At 47.0% G+C, this 19,923-nt stretch overlaps 1 protein-coding gene across 4 annotated transcripts in view; it reads left to right on the forward strand.

Annotated features, from left to right (window-relative positions):
• The window catches only part of Epac (Exchange protein directly activated by cAMP), a 518,190-nt gene that overhangs the window by 372,012 nt on the left and 126,255 nt on the right, over window positions 1-19,923 (forward strand). For all 4 annotated transcript variants that reach the window (XM_089545788.1, XM_089545784.1, XM_089545785.1 and 1 more), the window contains one exon: window positions 3,590-3,650. In XM_089545788.1, the coding sequence (XP_089401914.1) occupies window positions 3,590-3,650 (61 nt within the window). The remainder of the gene's footprint in view (window positions 1-3,589; window positions 3,651-19,923) is intronic.

Consider the following 19,923-nt stretch of genomic DNA (forward strand, 5'->3'; position numbering starts at 1 on the left):
ACGTGCTCAGACTCTTCAATCTTCCGTCCCCGCGTTCGTAAGCCTAGCTCGTCCGCCGGACGCGCACGTGTACGACGCGACTGAAGAGTCGCCGCTGCGGCTGAAGTCCATGTTTTGCAGTTGGTATTGTCCGTTAGAGCGGCTGTAAGCGGCTGTCTGGAACTCTTCGAGAGCGTGTTGTGATTGCGTTTCTTTGTGCTCATTTTTTTTTTTTTTTTTAGCGCAGCTCTTATGCGGCCGTTCGTGGGTTGAGCCGCGTCACCGCCGTCGGTGTAACTCAGCCAAACCATAAATAAATAAATAAGAATAAACATTGCCGTGACTGCGACTGCAGACCGCGGCGCCGCGAACAAATCAGCCTTATCTGGCCACTGCACGAGAGCACTAGGCTAACGCCGCAGCAGATCACGCCTCGTGTTGTTGTTGTTGTTGTTGTTGTTGCCTTGGTGGCATGGCACAACTGCAACAAGCTCTTGCGCTGTGCATTGCTCACCTTCGTCTTCATCTACTAATTGTGCTATCGAACCAATATACATATTCTCCAGGAGGAAAACGGAGCAAAAAAAAAAAAACGTGGACAAAAGAGACAAACACGACAAGACCAGCGCCATCCTGTCGTGTTTGTCGCTGGTCCTGTCGTGTTTGTCTCTTTTGTCCACGTTTTTTTGCTCCGTTTTCCTCCTGAATCATGAACCAACTAGCCCAAACTAGAGTTCTTCTTGATACATATTCTCGTGCGCTGTGCATTGCACATCGTCGTCTTCTTCAACTAATACGACTATCGAACAAATATCGTCGCCAGACGTGGCGGCTGCCCAGCAAAGCAAAACAATGAGCCTACAGAGACTGACACCGATATAGCTCCGCTCAAATTTCGCATTAGGGAGAATCGTAATCGTCTTTAGAAATTTGCTCTGGACTGACCGTGGGTGGCTTCCAAGGCTTTGTTATCTGTTATTTTGCTATCATTCCTTAGTCATTCTGTGAAGTCAAATGAATTAGGGGGCGAATACAGAACCAAATAAAAGGCAGGACAAAAGAAGAACATAATAAATGAAAAAAAAACACGTCAGCACAGTTTCAGATCCTGCCAGAAAGTAAAAAAGAAAAGCAGCAGTTGAGAAAACGGGGCCACGTTTTTATCGGTTCTGTCACGAAGCCGACTGGTCTTGAATATGCAGACAGTGCATATTCGCTGAAACCTAGCTGGCCTTCGACTGGAATACCGATGAGTTATTGTAATGCAATTTCTTTTTTTTTAACTCCTGCATCACCTTTTCGGTGCTTGAGTGTGCGTGTCTTTGTGTGTGTGTGTGCAGCTCTGTGTATCCACCTGTGTGCGTTTTTTTCCGTCAACACAATTGCTTCCTTTTCTGGTTTTCTCCTTTTGGCTTGACCATTTTAGCAGTCACGTCTCAGAGAAGAGACGTGTTCTTTGTTTTTGTTTTTTGTTTTGTTTTTGTTTTTTGAAGATTTTTGGAGGGACAGAGCGCGGCCGACTTTGTCCGAGGCTGTGTTGAAGAAATAATCTTGCTGCTCCGGTATAACTAGTCAGCTGAAATAACACTATTCGCACGCTCAGTGCACACCTGAAAGAGGACGCATTTCGTAGCTCGCATTGAAGAACATCGAATCGTCGACCCGTCCAATCGCGTTAGCATCGGGCATTTCGTGTGGCTTTGCGATTTTCCGATGCAGTTTGTTTGTTCATCAATTTTTTTTTCTTCGAAGTCCCGTCTCTTTCGGTCGGGCGCCTTTGAGAAGCTGACTTGCCCAAAGGGTGCTGCGATTTTTATTTTGGTGCTGTCATTTTGGTTTTGCTCTTCTTATTTGTTTTCCTTGCCAAAGGGGGCGCTTGAACAGCATGCTTCTGTATAGAGCGGAGGCGGGTCTTTCAGGCAGCATGGTCGTCATGGCGTTCACTCTAGTTTCCGCGTCGAATACGTAGTCGTTTATTGGACAGCGACGCTCTTCGTTTTATTCCTAGTTCAAAAGCTTCGCAGAACGGCAGCTTCTTCTGCTACCTTCGTATGAAATACAGATGTACCGTGCTTGAAGTGACTTGTCTAGAGATGGCTTAGACCTGACCTGACTCGTTTCAGAACTACAGTACCGTCTCAAACACCACAGCTTGAAGAATAGGACTTTTAAAGGCGTGCCGAATTAGAATAAAAAACGAACAAGGAATGAATGCGCCAGATTATACAGTCAGCAGCATTATAGATTAGCACAAGCAGCAGCGCTGGAAGCTATTTTCAGGAAAGCACTTTACAGAAATGCCTACATTGCGAATTCCCGGCTTTTTCTCAAAGTCTGCTCTGCCCAGATACGATTTCTTCGTTTTGCTGCGAATTTAGCATCCTGCACTTTGAAAATGGCGCAATGTATAATGTCAATTAGTGAAGACTGCAAAAAAAATTCTATAAAATAGTGGGCTTGATGCAGTTTTTCCGCCATTTGCTTGCGGGCAGATTTAGCCGCCAGTACTGATACCTTTTTTTTTATAGATTTCTCGCGAAATGTTCATATTGGAAATACGAAATGATTTCACGATCCATGAGATGTTGATTTCATAATCCGGGTGTATTAATATTGCAGTTTTAAACTATTTTCACTGTTTGTAAGAAATATGTATGCGCGCGTAAAAAAAATTAGGTATGAGCGTTTTTCGTCGCAAAACTGACGAATTGACTTCCTTGGAGCCTTGATATGGTATTTAGTGAGAAAAATATTTTGTTTTTGATTAAAATGCCGCCTGACAGAGTTGGTGCTTGAGAAACTATTATGAGCGAATGGGGTGAGGGCAAAGCGAACAACCTTTGCAACTGCTACACGAGGGAAACAACGCTGATATTTGATTTATGTTTGTGTGTTTCGTGTAACGAGCATAACAGCAGGACGGAGTGACTGAAGGTAAATTATTGTGCTGCAAAAACTCTTTTCGCGACTCAACAGCTAAAACAAAGTCTATTCTTCTTGTTAAAGAGTTATACACTCGAAGTGCCTTTACAGCTTAGTATCACTTTCTCCTCGCACGCCGAATTAATTTCACTCTGGCAAGTTTTGAATTCATTCTGCTAGGAAATGTGCGAACATAAAAGCCAATTAATAAATCTTCCGCAGGCGAATAGCAAGACGCATTTATTTTGAACCATGTGGCGCTAAATTAAGGCTACTGCCGAGGAGGTTACTGCACGACAGCCTTTGGTCGTGCGCTTATAATCGCTAGAATCAGGTGTATTATTCTTTGTTGCGCTGAATAATTGGCACCCCTCATGACCAGAGCGGCATCCCGACCTAAGTACAGCTTTCAGATCATGATTAGCGGTTTCCCAATATGATCCATGAGGAAAGTATACAATAACTGTGTCCTGCCAGTAGTCGCCTATTGCGCAGAAATGAGAAAAAAAGCCGCAAAAGTGGGCATAGCCGATTGTGTAAAGTAATTACAGGGAAATACGAATTACGAAATATACTCGTGAGACCTCTCTGAATACGAAATTGTCGCGTGTAATACCATGAAAGCGTGGATAGGAAAGTGCTTTGCTTATCGCTGATACTAAATGCGTCCTTCTCTCCTTCCGTGCAGCGCAACCGGCACCTCATGGAGGACATCGTGTCGCCGCTGAGCACCCTTCGCAGCATATCGGGTGAGTCTCGCTTGTGTGTGCTCACGCATTTTTTTTTTTTTTCAGCCGCGTCCACGGCGAGTCCAGCACACAGACACATTTCGTAGAAGATACACGCGAGAGCGCACGGACTCCGTTGGCGTCAATTATTCGTACGGCGAGGCTTCTCGTTTTGCTTTGTTACGAGTAGGCGGACGCTTATACTTATTTACAGCCACATTTCTGAGCCAGTTGCCTTGCTCGACCTCTAGCGCTGGCTTCTTGCGCCTTGCGCACTCATTTGCACATTTCTAACAGAGAATTTTGGTTTACATTTAACGTCCCAAAGCAACTCAGGCTATGAGGGACGCCGTAGTAAAGGGCTCCGGAAATTTCGACCGCCTGGGGTTCTTTAACGTGCACTGACATCGCGCAGCACACGGGCCTCTACCATTTCACATCCATCGAAATGCGACCGCCGCGGCCGGGATCCAACCCGCGTCTTTCTGATCAGCAGCCGAGCGCCATAACCACCGAGCCACCGCGGCGGCGCTAACGGAACCTTTGAAAATTCTTACGGTCACGTAGTTTGCTTTTGAGTAGTGGTGCAGTACTTAGGGCACCTCTAAATTTATTCCATATGGTCTTTAAATGTATATTTCCGGCTATAGGGGTGGCGCAATTGCCCCCCACTAAACGGTTTAAAGCGGAGCAATGTGGCACGAAGATTTTTTGAATGCCCTATTTGTGACTGCTGCGAACATCTAGCGGCGAGCGTGTTACCATTAAGGGTGCACTGAAGAGAAATCTGAACTCGTATTTTTTCCGCTGGAACTCAATCTACACGTTCCGAACATTCCTAGAAACTTCGAATTATTGCCCTGTGCGGCCAATTTCCCTAATTTAAATCCGATTAAACGTCCCGGCCCCCGCCCTTTCTTTTTTTTAATTCCCCGCAGATGTTGGGAGGAGTCAATCAATCTTTCATCCAGTACCATGGCGGCTTGCCGCTCTGCCATCGGCTGAGTGATGCGTAGTGATCGGCGAAAGCAAAAAGTCCACGCGTATTCATACTTCCGTGGGCCTAATTTGCAGCTATAGTCTCTGACTAGATCTTTTTATTCACGGAAACCTAAAAAACAAAATAAAAGCGAAAGCAACGCCGCCACGCGACTGCCTGAAAGGCACTCCATGCGTTGGTTGACTCCTCCCACCGTCTGTGGGGAATTAAAGAAAAAGGCGGGAGCCGGACGTTAATATGGTTTAAATTAGGGAAATGGGCAGCAGAGGGCAATAATTTGAACTTTCCAAGAATGCTGGGAACGTGTAGAGCGACTTCCCTTAGCGGAAGGCGAGTTCAGATTCCTCTTCAGTGCACCTTCAACAGACTGCTTGTATCTGAAAAGGTCTTAAAGGGAACGAGAACTTAATTTTAAGGAAATTTTTTTTATTATTTGCATCGTGGTGGAAAACTTGGTGTTCAACGTGCCCAACTCCGAAACGGTTATGTTAGAAACCCTGTAAAACATTTTTTGCCGAGCATTTCTCGATCACTGAATGCGTCCGTTTTTGTCTATTCCGATTCTGGAAACCGTCACGATCGAGAGCCGCAGCGATTGCACGCCGGCATAAGTGATAAGCTGAGAATTAATATCCTTTCAGCCGCCACACAGCAACTAGACAGCTTTAGTATAGCGGAGCGTTTATTTGAGCTTCCTTAACCGGCGCAAAGCTGGTATGGCACAGTGATATTATGTCTCGTCGACAACGCTTTCAGGGGACGCTGGTTAGAACTTCAAACAAGCAATGAAAGGCACTGTAGCGCCATCTAGTAACAAAAGCTAAAAACGCTCTTGTTACTAGCACTAAAAGGGGGAAGGAGAAAGCGGCTGACTGTTTCCTTTACACATCGTGTTATTCAAAGGGGATAAATCATTTTTAAAGTCTTTGCTCATTTTATGGCACAAACCTGAAAAAAAAAGAGAGAAAACGATCCCCACGCTCTGCGAGTCTGCTCGTTGTGCTGCGTAGCCTTTGCAGCTGACCGGCCAGCACTGGACTGTCTCTTGAGAGCACGTCTTTCCCCTTTTCTTGCACCCTGTACTAGCGCGACGCTGTGTTGTGACGTCATTGTGGTCTTGCGAACGACGATTCTGTGCTGCGTTATCGCGACGCTTGGGCCTATATATTGATGCACGCTTTTCAATAAACGTTTTTCGTTCGTCGTCCACGTCTGGCGTCAGTCATATCACACCCTTTATGTAGTGCAGCCAGTTTTATATTTATCTCAGTCTCTAGTTCTAGAAAACACGTTAATGATTCTTGCTAAAAATCACAGCATAATTTTTGAAACGATAAAGAAGATATGTTCAGACCACCACTGGAAAGAACAAAAAAATGGTTGGTTGTTTGGTTGGGATTCACGCAGTCACTACATTCTAGTACGGGCGTTCTCAGATCCCTTGCCAATATTGGTGGGTGGTCTTGGGCGCACCGAAACCACCCTTACTTTGAGCACTTTTAATATTTTACCGAAATGTAGTCGCGTGGCGGGATAAACCGGCAATGAAATTGTTGCACCGCACGATGTCGCATCAGCTATTTTTCTTGCTGTTTTCAATACCAGGTTAAAATTATAAATCCTCGTTTCTTCGAGGCAGCAGTGCAGGGTTCTTTAAAATTATACAATGCCTTTTTATTTGTGCCGTAATCTCATGGCGTGTTTTGGTCAATTGTCGGTTCCTTTAACGAGGAATTGCTAGTAAGCCGATGCACAGATTTCGCATTAGAGAAGCCTTGGGTTCAGGTGAGGCAGAAACCTTGGTAAAGTGATAGCAAGCAGAGCTAGTCGGCTGCTAGTATGTATTTTGGGTGGGGTGTGCGCTTTCGCGAGGGCGTCAGCTTTTAGAATAGAGTATTACACAATAGAAAGTTCGTGGCATCAGTGGATCATTATCGATCACGAATCACAATTTTTATCTAGGCAAGGTCAGCCTCGAAGGAGTGCATAAATTATCGGCCAAACTAACGCAGATGAAGCAGTCAGGGATCTTCTAGCATTTAGAGCTTGTCGGTGTATCACTTAATGATGAGACCAGGGAGTGCTAATATGAGTTCGTACTTTCTACGTTGGTGGTTGAAGATACACTCACGGGTAGAGAGCAGAATAAGGTTTGGTTTATGTGAGTTTAACGTCCCAAAGTGACTCAGGCTATGAAAGGACGCCGTAGTGAAGGGCTCCGGAAATTTCCGGAAGTGTTTTTGGGCTAGCACTTGAAATAGCGAAGTAATCGCCGATTAAAATCCGGACGCCCTTCAAGCTTCTCCGCAGCGCACAACGCCAAGTGGGGGGCACATGGTGACGTCATCGAAGGTAACATTTCCAACGCACAGACGCCTGCTTTGAAGGAAAAAAAAAACAGCGCCACCGAAGGCGAACCCAGCCGAGAGTTGTTTGGCAGCTTCTGACGCATCAGGGCAGGGTGTGGCTGACGACAGCGGTAATTTGAAATCATACGTTCCGTGACGTCACGCTGAGTTTCTCTGCACTCCTCCGGTACATTGAGGAGAAGCGCAAATTTTAATCGTCGATTACATCACTATTTTAAATACTGCTGCAAAAGCACTTGGCATGCTTTACCTACAACCTACATAGATTTGAATCATTGAATATCGCGAAATTCTCAAAAAAGCGCTGCAGTTGCCCTTTAACGTGCACTGACATCGCACAGAACACGGGCCTCTAGAATTGCGCCTCCATCAAAATTCGACCGCCGCAGCCGGGATCGAACCCGTATCCTTCGGGTCACCAGCCGAGCACCATAACCACTAGGCCACCGCGGCGGACAGAACGGAATATGGGAAAGTGCTGGAAGTGAAACCAGAAACCTGCTACGTTTTCTCAGTGTTAAAAAAAAAAAAACACATCGAGACTCCTGTGTTCTTTGCTGTGGGTTATATGCGAAAGTTCTCATATTCAGTTGTCTAAGAGTTGCTGACATCATTGTTCGAAGCTAACTACTCCCGATATCTTTCTATTCAAGCCGCAGCTCATACTAAAATAGCAGCACGAAACCGAACGGGCATGATCATGATCGTTTCCTGAAATGAAACGATAGCACAGTGCTAGCCTTGCTCCAACCGGGCTGAATAGGTTCAATAACGTCGCTGAAGCTCTAAGTATGGAAAACTTGGCCATCTAGTGTTGTACACAGCGAAACGCGGAGCGCTGGGTTTCTAATTTAGCAACATTTCACGCACCTTTAATTTTAGCGTTCCGTGGTCTGAGAAAAGCGAAGCCATTCGCGGACGGACAAGCCTCAAACCACACCACCGCAGCCTTGTAGTCTGAAAAAGGTTGAGACATTTATTTCAGTCTGGAATTTCGCATGAAGCGCATAGATATATAATGGGAAGCGTGCTGTCCGAAAAGAAATGTTTCAGCTCTTGTAGGGTCCATGGACGCTGTTCGTGGGAGAACTTATGAAATACCGTCGCGAGCGCAAATGCGCTTGCTTAGAAAGCGATTGGTAGAAGCAGACTCGGCATTCATCGTAATAGGGAGGGACGTCGTGCCATGTATAAATATGTATATATAGCCGCCGTGCACAGCTTTAACCGCGGCTCACTGGCTGCGCTGGAAACAATAACGAAGACGTCACGTCCAAAAGTGGAGGTTCCAGAGGATTTGCGTAACATGCCACCCCGAGCTCGCCTAACCCGTGGGAACGTACCCGGCGGTTCGGAGATTTCGTAGCCGCCTATTATAATCCCTCGCTGCCGTGCTGAGCACGCATGGAACGTTCTGCGTCTTCAGTTCAAAAAGCTGTCTGTGCCCGCATTGTATTTTTTTTTCGCGTTCCTTTCGTGTGACTGAGGCCGTCAGTCCTGGACGCGTTCTCGTCTTTTTGCGCACGTTCTTTCTATCGATTTCTTTTTTTTGTTGTGGAACTTCGGGGTTTCTCGTTATGGGGGCTTCTAAATTTAGCCATTCGGGGTTTAAAACCCATCGGGCGAGCTGTACTCTGCGGATAGAAGCTTGCACGGACTATACATAGATATTTTTCTTTTGTCCCGACGCATATCCGATTCTGTGACAAGCTGTGTGCTTTTTTTAGTCTTTCTCGTCTTTATATAACGCCGGGCGGCGCGTGACAGTGCCCTCACCTGTGCATTTTATGTTAGTTTTAATGCGTTCTTTTTTGTGGTCGTTTTTTTTACACATACAGCCCACGTGTCTGTATCACTGAACTACAATCATCGTTAACACTAGTGGACAATGCGACCCCCTGAGTAAATATACGTTAGCATGCCCGTTGCCATTATCGTGCAAGCACAAGCTCCGTTACGCTTGTTACTGTCCATTTTAATTGCCGTGCGTTCTCCTCTCTCTCAGTATTTATCAAGCGTTTTTAAGGACTTCTCTCTTAATTCGGCCAAAAATGCGTCTTTGTAACTTAACACTTTTTTTTTCGTTTTTTTTTCCACTCCTCTCGCCTGCCACGTGAACACGCCAGCTGTGATTACGAAACGTTTGCGTTCCGTTTGAGTTCGTCCGCTTCTATAAGTTAATTTCCATTATGTTGTCTCTGGCCGCCTCTGTTGTCTCTGTTGCCTCATTATGTTGTCTCTGGTTGCCTTGCCTTTAATATGAATGAAGCGGATCGGATACCTGGTATATGGTGCACACCTACATGAACATGCAAAACAATGAACGAAGAACATTTTTACGCCATGCTCCTCGGGGACTTGATCATCAGGTTGCTGTAACGAGTTTCTCTGATCTGCCCGAGCAGCGGCTCGTTCTTGGACATTTCTTGAAAAACGTGCCCCTCTCAGAAAGGCCCGAAAGTCATTAGAATTCTACTACGAGATAGCCATCATTGCTTTCCTGTGAGTGTTGTCGTTTCACTTGCTTGGTGTTTCGGGTGTTGTGTAAACATCGCCTAGTGCATTAGTCGATAACTGCTTGTATACGTAACCGTAACTCGCAAGTTTTCTGCCTGCGGTAGCTTTCGCGTCTGTTAAACATGTTAAAATAGTTCAGTTCAGTTTACGAGGTTTAACGTCCCAAAGGGACTCTGGCTAAAAGATTTTTGAGTGAAGATTTCTTCTTTAGTGCGTTCATGAGCGTGAGAGCGTGGGGGGAGTGCCACGGTTCATTATGATGTTGAAAAGTATGATTGGGATTAGCATGGACAGCACGTTATAATACGAAGAACGTTTTTGCGTTGAGCTGGTTCCAACAGGTACAGGCGGCCCGTCGTTATTCGCTTTACTTAGAGTGCGGAAAACGTGGTACTTTTGATTTCAAACCAAGGGCCACGTTCACTGCTGAGCAGAAAGGTGTGCGCTGCGAGTTACGAACTATACAATACACCGTCGTTCAGACATTTCGGACCCCGGCTTATCGGGTTCCTTTCCTACTTACGTTCCCGTAAGATAGTTCCGTAAGATTGTCCGGCCTAATATCTTCTCAAATCTAAGCACTGGCCCGACTGGGGGCTTCGCTTGTGCTTCGAGCTTTGCTGAGGCAGGCAGTTGTGGCTGGTAGATCAAGGCTTAGGCGCTCGCGTCCGCACGAATACAGTGCTACGAAACGGTGATTCGTCAGCGTCTCAGATGAATGCTTCTCGAAAGCGCCGCGACCCGCACCGCGGGTAAACAGGTTTAAACGCGGCACTGCTCGAAGCACTCAGCACCTGCATGCATGCGAATAACGAGGAGGCCCGCCGAAATTAGAAAGTCTCCGGCGAGGATTACGAGCCGTGGATCTCGCACTTATCTCCGGATGACGGCTGCTGCGGGAAAGTGCGCGAAACGCATTTTCTCCGCGAATTCTCGACCGAGTGCCGAGAGAGAGAGAGAGAGAGAGAGAGAGGAGGGCTGAGGAAGAGAGAGAGAAGTTGGACTCGACTGGTGTGGCGACTCGTAACGCCACGTGGGCAGGAATTTCACGCCTCTTTCGCGCGTCGGCACGCGGATTAAGTTTCGCACCTCTCCTCGCAGGACTCGCGCGGCGAACTGCCTGCGCGCGGTTCTCCGAAAGGCAGTAATCCGTTTAAGCGCCGTCAGAGAGCGCCGCTTCGTCGGGGTGAAGAAGATACGGTGCTGACACCGGCGTCCGCAGTTTCTCCTCGCCTTCGCAGCCTGGAACGACGCACCGGTCACGATGGATTAAAAGTTCGACACGGCGAAACCTTGCGTCTGGTATCGCCGGACACATTTAGGGGAGCACCTTTGTGCTTGTATTTGTTTCCTCTGTTGGCTGCTTCTTGACTTGCATCAACACAGCCACCACAGTCATCATCATCAGCAGCAGCCCGGCTAAGGCATCTGCGACAGAGGTGTCTGCCGCTGACCTCCTAGTGAGCTCCGTCCTGCCCAAACCTCGGTCGCGCTGTCGCCATAAATATCTTAATCTTATCTCCCGATCTGACTCAGCTCCGTCCCTTTTACCATTTTCTTCTCATCGAATGCACTCGATTGCTTTAACGGGAAAATCACTTATACGTCCTCCGCGTTGCGTGTCCAACTCATATCCATCTCTTTTTCTGATTTCATCGATGATACCACAAGTTAGTTGGAGATTTGTGGTAGAGGCATTTGCCCTGCAGTGGATGTAGTATGATGTTGATGATGATTAACTAGTTTTGTTCCCTTACCAGGGGGCTTTCATGCAGTCTCATAGCGTTCTCCTGCCATTATTCCTTCCATAGCTAGCTGCACTGTCCTAAGATTAATTTTAAACAGCCTTCTTTCCGTGCCAGAAGTTGAGCTAGTTGGTCATCTTCAATGCCTGTCTCCTCTGAGGTTGTACGATGGCGGCGAGAATGTGGGAAACAATGCGGACACGATAAGGTGCAAACTATAAATTGTTCAAGTCTTAAGGAGGGCGAAAGCCGAGAGACTCACGTCCAATACTAGCTAGATGCTGACCCTGCATGTTTTTCGTCACCGGCGCAATAATCCTGTTGATTCCAGGCTGCAGCCTTGCAATATAAGAGGAGGAAATTTGTTCTCTTTTGCAGGCGTGTTCCGCGAAGCTATTTTCTTTTCTAGAATTCGTGAGAGGAATGGCCGCATTCCTCTGTTTTTGTTTCTTCAATTAGCTCTGCTGCCGGTAATATACAATCTTGTCTGATCCATCTTTGTCCTGCTAGCAAGTCCAGCGCAGCGATGCTCCAGTTCATGGTGAAGAAGGAAAAGGGTTAAATTCGAGCGGAATTAGTATAAAGTCATCCCGTTCTTTTAGCTCATCTGTAGCTTTTTATTGTAGCGTACTCCACGACATCTAATAAACGTAGCACTGTAAGTCACTCGTTGATTCATTCCAAACTAGAGCTTTGTTAAAAATGACAGGATAGAAGTACGCAGCCTAGAGTGCCCGTGCCGTGCACTTCTCTGTTTTATCTTGCGATGAGGCGCGAATGCACCCGTGTAGACCACTAATACACATCGCAACACCTTCGGACAACTACGCCATGAACCGGGTCCTTCTGGTGCAAATACATAAATCTGCCATTCGGTTTCCGTCCATCTTGGTCTTTAGTCCAGAAGGGACAGATGAGCCGAAAGATATTTAGTAGCCTCCCCTTTGTATCACTATGTTAACGTAACGGACAGAAGCGCCATCTGTGATTGCAAACGCGTACTGTTCGGCTCCCGGTATTGCACGGATTCCTATAGAAGAAACATGCTTGGATATTAGCTTTGATAGGAGGCTCGCCGCATAATTTCAGCATCGACGAAGACGCGCTGAAAGGAACGGGCGATACACACACGCACAAATCACACGGCCCTTTTCTCTGCGTGTCTTCATCGATGTAGAAATTATTCGGGGCGCCTATAAGAACCGAAGACAAGAGTAGGACATCCCCTCGCCGAACCTTTATTAGTGCATTCGCAGTGGCACAACCGAGGGGTAAAGAAACAGCGTCAACGCAAATTTCGCGTAGCGCATGGATGAAATTGGCAACGAAGGCCTTGTGGCGCGCTTAGTTCCAAGAACCGACTTCTAGTAATCGTAAGTTAGACGACCGAAGAAGCAACAGAAGGAACATGCGGTATAAGGCTGACGAGTGAGAACGTCAAATAAATGTGACGGGCCGTGGCCCTGTTACGCCGAGGGCAATGCGCACGCCGGTGGCGCGCTCAATGAATGTGTAGAACGTGGGCAACAAGTCATACATGCATATCGACAGACACGTGGCATTTGATTGATTGATTGATTGATTGATTGATTGATTGATTGATTGATTGATTGATTGATTGATTGATTGATTGATTGATTGATTGATTGATTGAGACGCAAAGCTACAGATGTTGCAAGGGTATAAACAAAAAATGGTGCACCTGCGCCGATTTGTTTTGGAAATCCCACTTTCCCACCAGAACCATCAATTTTTTTACTCCTTGCCCTTCCTTCTTCCTTTCCTCTTGCGCTTTTAATTACCGCGGAAATCCTTTCTTGTTTCTCTATTTCCATTTTAGCCATAGTAATGCGGTATCGTGGAACAATTATGCTTCAGCATAAACATTACCGCTCTATTCCCTTCGGGCAACCCTTCAGTGTACAGAATTAAAGTTTCTGCATTTGGCTTTTGGGGAAAAAAAAACTAAGAATAAGGCACAGAGGGAAAAATCGCGCCATTGCACGCAGCAGTAGCTCGAACTAATATCCATTTACTTTTCTTCTTATTCGGCGAACGTTGGGGGTTATTCTTGATTCTTTGCAGCGTGAACAGCGACTACCGTTGATTCTTTCTCAGAAAAGAACGGTCTGCGCTGATGCGAAAACAGGCCCGAGGAAATATTCGATTCTGTGCGCCCGTTTAATCACGTTCGTCGACCGACGTTTGCTCTTTTCGGTGTTGTATTCCTTCCCGTGTGCTCGCCAGTAATACATAGCCAATTGAATAACGTTTTCCCCGAGGCGGGTGACACGTGTCTGTTGTTCTTTATATAAGTGCCCCTTCGGGCCTCATGCTTCGTTATACAATCTTTCGAGCGCATTTCGTATTTTTTCTTCTTTGCTTTTTCTCTACATGCGAAAAGTTTAAAGACCAAGCAAAAGGAGGAACGGTGCACCATTAGACGACTTGTTTAGGTTCGATTTCCTATTCTTTGCGAGCACCGTGCCGACTGCCAGATTCTGGAGATACCATGGTCAGGGTCTTGCTTGAACGGGTGACGGAGGTTGTAAAGAATGAGAGTCGATAGGAATTCAATAGGAGAACCGTTACATCAATACCGTTGCAGGGTTTCGGTGCAGACGTCCCCAGAAAACTTTCCATATGCGTTCCCCATGTCACGAAGCGAAGATGATCAAATATTTAATCACCGATCTGTCGTACAGGTGTCGGATATCTAACAATCATGTTCCATGAACACTTTACGCCCGATGAATGCACGTTGTGGTAACTTCGTGTCAAGAACTTAGCGACTGCGTGTTACGCTGTAAATGTCTCATCCTCTGTTTGTTCACGCGGGCTGGACAAGTAATTTTTCTTTCCTTTCTACGGTCCCAACATAGTTTTCGTTTTTCACGCTTGAAGTGACCACAACAGGGCCGCAGCGAACGCGAACACTCGCCACAGGGGACTAAAAGTCAAATAGAAGGCGGATAAAAGTTCACTCTATCCCTGCAGTTCTACCTGTAACTACGGCACTTCCGAGTTGCAGCTGTGTGAGTGGTTTCACTAGCTTAGCACAGATGGCGCCACTCGTTCGCGCTGCGGATATTTCTGTCCTTGCGAGCGCGTAACGTGGCGGGATTTAATTCCTGCACACACGCTGTAGAGCGAAAGCGTCGCAGATAGCCCTCTATAGGCAAGAAACGAAAATGTCAGCCTGTACTGGACTGTTTGCTGTAACCGACTGAAAGGAGAGGCTCTTTATGTGAGAGCGTAACCATTACTTTTTTCGCGGTTGGGCGCCTATAGGACGCGGGCGTCTGTGCGTTCGGTGGACCGATGGGTTGAAACAACAAAAAGAAAAGGGAATGTTGCCAGAAAAGCTTCTCTACAGCTATATTTGCATACTTCTTTCATTCATTTTACAATGCTGCTTGACTGCCGAATGTGCTAAGACTTACAGTAGACACTTTATATATGAGATATTTAGCATCTTTTTCGTGGTGCTCGCAGTGGTTGCGATGTTTACTTTTCATCATCATCATCATTTATTCTCCCTTAAGGGCCCTGGGTTGGGCATTACTATAGTGCCTAGAATATACTGGCTAGTGTGCTGAGCGCGGGCGGCGCGGTGGCACCCGAGGTGATGCCTGCGGCGGCGGCCGCATAGCGGCGCTGTGGTGCGAGAGGGTGTAGGGTGAGCGCGCGCGTCGGGGCGAGCCGGTTTCTCGCACGCGTCGCGCCGCTGAGGGTTGGAAAGGGCTAACCAAACCAAACGCTAACCAAATGTAAGCACACGCGAGCGGTTGATGGAATTCAAACTAAAAAGAAAAAACACGTTTTACAAAACACACAATTCGGTTTAATAGAATGAATGCAGCATGTTTAATCAAAGGGGAAGTGCGAGTGGGGGTAATGCTTTTTGGCCAACAGAAAGCGCGTATTCAATTGCAGTGGCAACAGAGAGACACTGTCGCAGGTTGCCAGCAACAGACAGACACTGTGTAGGCTTCACCTGCACAAATTAACTTTGAGTCTGATAGAGTAGCACATTTTATATTTGCCACAGCGGCAGGATATGAAACTTACAGCTTTTGACTGTATTAGTACGGAAACAGATAAAACACTACGCTATTATGAATCCATTGCAGCCTATAATTTATATAAATTTTAAAAGTTCCAAGTAAAGAGAACTTGTTACAATTACGGCTGAACGTGTCCATGCTTTTTGTCTTTTCGCTTAAAGCCTCAAAAACCTTCGTGTTCAGACCAAAGCCACCCTTAAATCGTTGCAGATATTTTTGCAAGCATTTTGCCCAGGCAAAATCATAATGTTCTGCTTCCGAAGGTGCTCGTAGAGATTTGGGCTCCGCATCCTCATTAGCAAACATTCCACAATCCAGGCATCATCATAGGGCATGCCTCTCAGAGACTTTCGTCTTACGGCCAGGAAACAAGCTCTCACAGCTAACTGCTGCTGCTTCGGGCGTGACTGTATATTTGCCTCGAGTGCTTCTTCGCTCAGTGCATTGTAGCTCCTTCCTTTGAGTCACATCACGCTGAGCATTGGCCAGGCTTTTCTCTGTCTTTCTCAAAGCACGAGAAAAAATCCTTGAATTTTTTTTGGTCACTGCAAGGATCTTTCGTCTTTTTTCTTCTGCACATGTTGTTCTGCTAGAGCTTCCGTAAATATTTGCAGTGCAAGCATAACTCCCCTTTTCGATCGGTGGTCAGCAAGCATTTCTCTTCAAAGTACATACTTCTGTATGAAGTGTGCTTGCCTGCAACAGGAATCATGCAACATCCATTACAGAGGCCACGCAGAGCCATTTCTTTGATTATTGTCTCTGCCTCATGGCGGGCTGTAAGCACGAGCTTTTCCTTTTCTCTTCCTCGGAAGTAAATTGTGGCAATTACAGAACGTACCGTGCTCACGCAAAGGTTTTCCAAAAGTCACCATTCTTTCGATGAATAGTTTCGAGAAGTCATCAGCTTCGGTCTCGCAACAGGCATAAGTTAAAGAGACATTTGGCGCAGCAGGCAACGTCATCCATGTCACCGGAATCAGAATTCCATCGAACGGGTGCCGAACATTACTTGGGCACGGACACTGTATCGCTTCTCTATCACACATAGGTCATGTAGCAATGTCTGTCTGCTCGGCATCGGAACGCTTCTGGAGTTCCTCTGATGCGCCTCCACGAGCGACGCAATGAGAGTCAACCCGCGTACCATCACCGTCGACTGCTGAGCACAACTCGGGATCCACCAGCTCGACATTTCGCTTCCGTTTAGTGCCGGTTCTTGGTCGCAAATGTTTCGCACCTTCCTTTTCACCGTCTTTTTAGGCACAAGATGAGGTGGATAATTTTCGAATACTGTAGGAACAGCATCGGGCTTCAGGCGTGGCTTCACTCGGGCGAGTTCGTTCACGACGCCGTTCACCGTAATCTTAAAAGATCTTTCGATGCATTCGTTCTGGAAATGTTTTTCGCATACGGCAGCCTTCAGTGTAAGCCTTCTGTCTGTCCTCTTGATCTTATTTTCCCATTCAGCAAGCCGTGCTGGGTCCGCCGGTGCAGTGAACAAAGACACCTTTTCTTCGTTAGACCGATAACCGCTTCGACACAACGGAACAATACACGCCCTCTCTTTGCATTGCCGCTTAGCCTTTAACATTTCAGGATGTTCTTGCTCACGTTTAGCGTCTTCCAGCTTCACAATCCAAGAGATGATGCCTGTCAAACGCTGATTTAACGCGAGCATTCGCGCGAGGCTGCGGTATCGGCGCGACAGCAGACGACAGGAGTCCGCCGGCTTTTGCGCACCCTCCCGACCGGCAGCGCCCCTTGCGGCCTCTCCGCGCAGGCATCGCGGCGGGGGCCTCGCCCTCCCGTACGAAACGCGCGCGCTGCGCACACTAGCCAGTATATTCTAGGCACTATAGCATTACATAGGGGGGGGGGGGGGGGGGGGGATAACGAGTAAAGTATGCAAGTGGTCATCTAATTATACAGCGAAATAAAAAGCAGAGGGGCAAGGTAACTTTATATATTTCTATAAAACCGTGGCTAATGAAAGGACAATACGAAAAAAAAAAGACAAAAAGAACACTCATGATCTGCCTTGCAGCCTTTAAACAGTGATATGGGTCCATTCAGCGCCTGTTGCACTCCTCATCCGTCAGGTGGTTTAGCCTGCACTCAACCTAAACGTTCCAAAAGTCTAAGGACCGTTGGTAACTGTACCTTTAAGAATGCACCAGTAGACAGCCATATTTCGATGATCATCCTCCATCGGTTCACACAACTAAAACAAAAACTATATACTCAGAGAACATTAGCTTTCTCTGACTCTTATTAGATGGCTTGGTACACCATAGAAAATACGACATCATAGACGCCTCCTTCCTGACTTTTATAGAACTTTCTCTTCTTGCAAAAAATTTCATGTCAGTGGGCTTGACCCTTGCAATAGGTGTTGGAAAATGGGCAAGAATGTCCATTTTTTCTCCCCACGTCTTTCCGCACCTGCTGCACCCCGCTGGCAACAGCCGAAAGTTCTGCTCGGCAGGACCATCACATATGCATTTGGCACTGGCAGCAGTGTCCATAGTACGTCGTCAGAGCTGGAAGGCTGCTGCCTTCTGAATAACGCAAGAGCTTCCCTATATTCCCGCTCATGGGGAATTGCCTCCAGCACTGCAGTAGACTGGCGGGTAGCACGCATTCATGGCTGAACGTTGCAGTGGCAACCTATTGTTCATCGGTAATAGCAGTGACAATAACGAGGAGCCGGAGTGCGCGGCCCACGGGTCAGCGCTGAACGCTATAGCTGAACGTCGGCTTGCCTGCTGTCTTTAAATATTCAGGAGAGGGCTGCGCAGCCTGTGTGCGTGACTTAGGCGCTAACGACCCGAAAAATACCGTGCCGTTTTCACCGCCTCGTGCTCTAAACTGTTCGCAGTCATTTCTTTTTTTTCCTGGCGCGTGAATCGCGTGTTTTCAGGACCGCTCCTTTGCCTCACAACCTTGCTGGACAGAACCTTGCACGCAGCAGTGTATGCGCGCTGCTGTTCGCAAGGTCACTTCACTTCTGTCCGCAGAGGAGGTATAGAATGGCCTTTATGGATCTTTGAGCGGGGTGTGAGGAGGTAATAGGCGAAAGCTAGAAGATGGGAGGGCAGGCAAGAAGTGGGCGAAAAACAAATCCACTGTTATGAAGCTAGGATAACCCTGGCGCGTTTTATCACAGCTTTCCTGTATGATATTGTATGGTATGGTATGGTATGGTATGGTATGGTATGGTATGGTATGGTATGGTATGGTATGGTATGGTATGGTATGGTATGGTATGGTATGGTATGGTATGGTACTGTACGATACGATACGGTAATGTACGGCACGGCACGGCACAGCTCAGCTCAGCTCAGCTTGGCATGACCGCGGCACAGCACAGCACAGCACAGCACAGCACAGCACAGCACAGCACAGCACAGCACAGCACAGCACAGCACAGCACAGCATAGCATAGCATAGCATAGCATAGCATAGCACGGCACAGCATGGTACAGCATGGTACAGCATGGTACAGCATCGCACGGTACGACATGGCATGGACGGCAGGGTACGGTACGGTGGCGTACAATGTAATGTGGTGTGGTGCGATGGGGTATGTGGGTTTAAGTTATGCTGGGATGAATTAGTGAAAGGCTTCGCATTAGTTTCGACCACATGTTTTTTTGTTTTTTTTAAAGCTTGTGCAGGGAAGCTCGGTTGGCGCAGTGATGTTGTTCGTTCTACAAATAGGGCGGTTTTGTTACGGGAATTTGAGCCATGCCTAGGGTGAGTGATGCTGATTTTAGAAATTGCGGGCAGTTCCAAAATATGGGTTTCACTAAGGAACCCACCACTGTATTTGCAGCGAGGAATATTGCCCCTAAAGGAAGCGGCACGAAACGTTGCGGAAGCCTTCAGTAAGCAATGAAAGCTGCCTGCGGATTTGTTTTCTCTCCCGCTTAAGGATTTCGCCAGAGCAATAGGACTCCAGTGCGATTACCCTAGAAGTCGCATTCCGGGCGTACATTGCACTCCCTTGGTGAGAAATATGCAGGGCAACGGGTTAGCTTTGCTACTGGTCGCTTATAGCAGGACGCTGGTAACACTTGTAGCACGCAATCGTAAGCTGCGCAATGATAATGGGGAGGGTGAGAGCCGAGAGGTTTGGAGCGCTGGCGATGTAAACCAGCCACTCTCAACGTCCACTTGAGTAAGATGGATGTTGAGAGTGGCGCGCTGGAAACTCTTTAAAGCAGCTCTTTAAAGAAATTGATTTTTTTTTCTTTGCTTAGGGTTGCTTCTAGCAGTAGCAGCGGCGGCCATGTTAGTTTGCAGGCAGTGCTACCCTTAAACAGATACTTTCTCCAGGTGCATGCCTGGTTATACTAGTAAGAATGAATACCTGTAACTCTCGTTACTCTCACAGCTTTTTGATACTTTCCAAAACTCGCTTCTTTAGTAATCCGAGTTCAATGCATAAAACACCTTACAGGCTTTGTTCTTAAGCGCGAATGCGACCTGTGCTGACTGCTCTTTGTTGGTCTCGTTTTCAAGCGTGTCCACGACGCCCTGAAATGGAAAGGAATAACAAATCGGTTCCTGTCGCGAACAGAGCTGACTAAG

Source organism: Amblyomma mixtum, chromosome 5, assembly GCF_055824585.1.
Source record: "Amblyomma mixtum isolate Tamu chromosome 5, ASM5582458v1, whole genome shotgun sequence".
NCBI lineage: Eukaryota > Metazoa > Arthropoda > Arachnida > Ixodida > Ixodidae > Amblyomma > Amblyomma mixtum.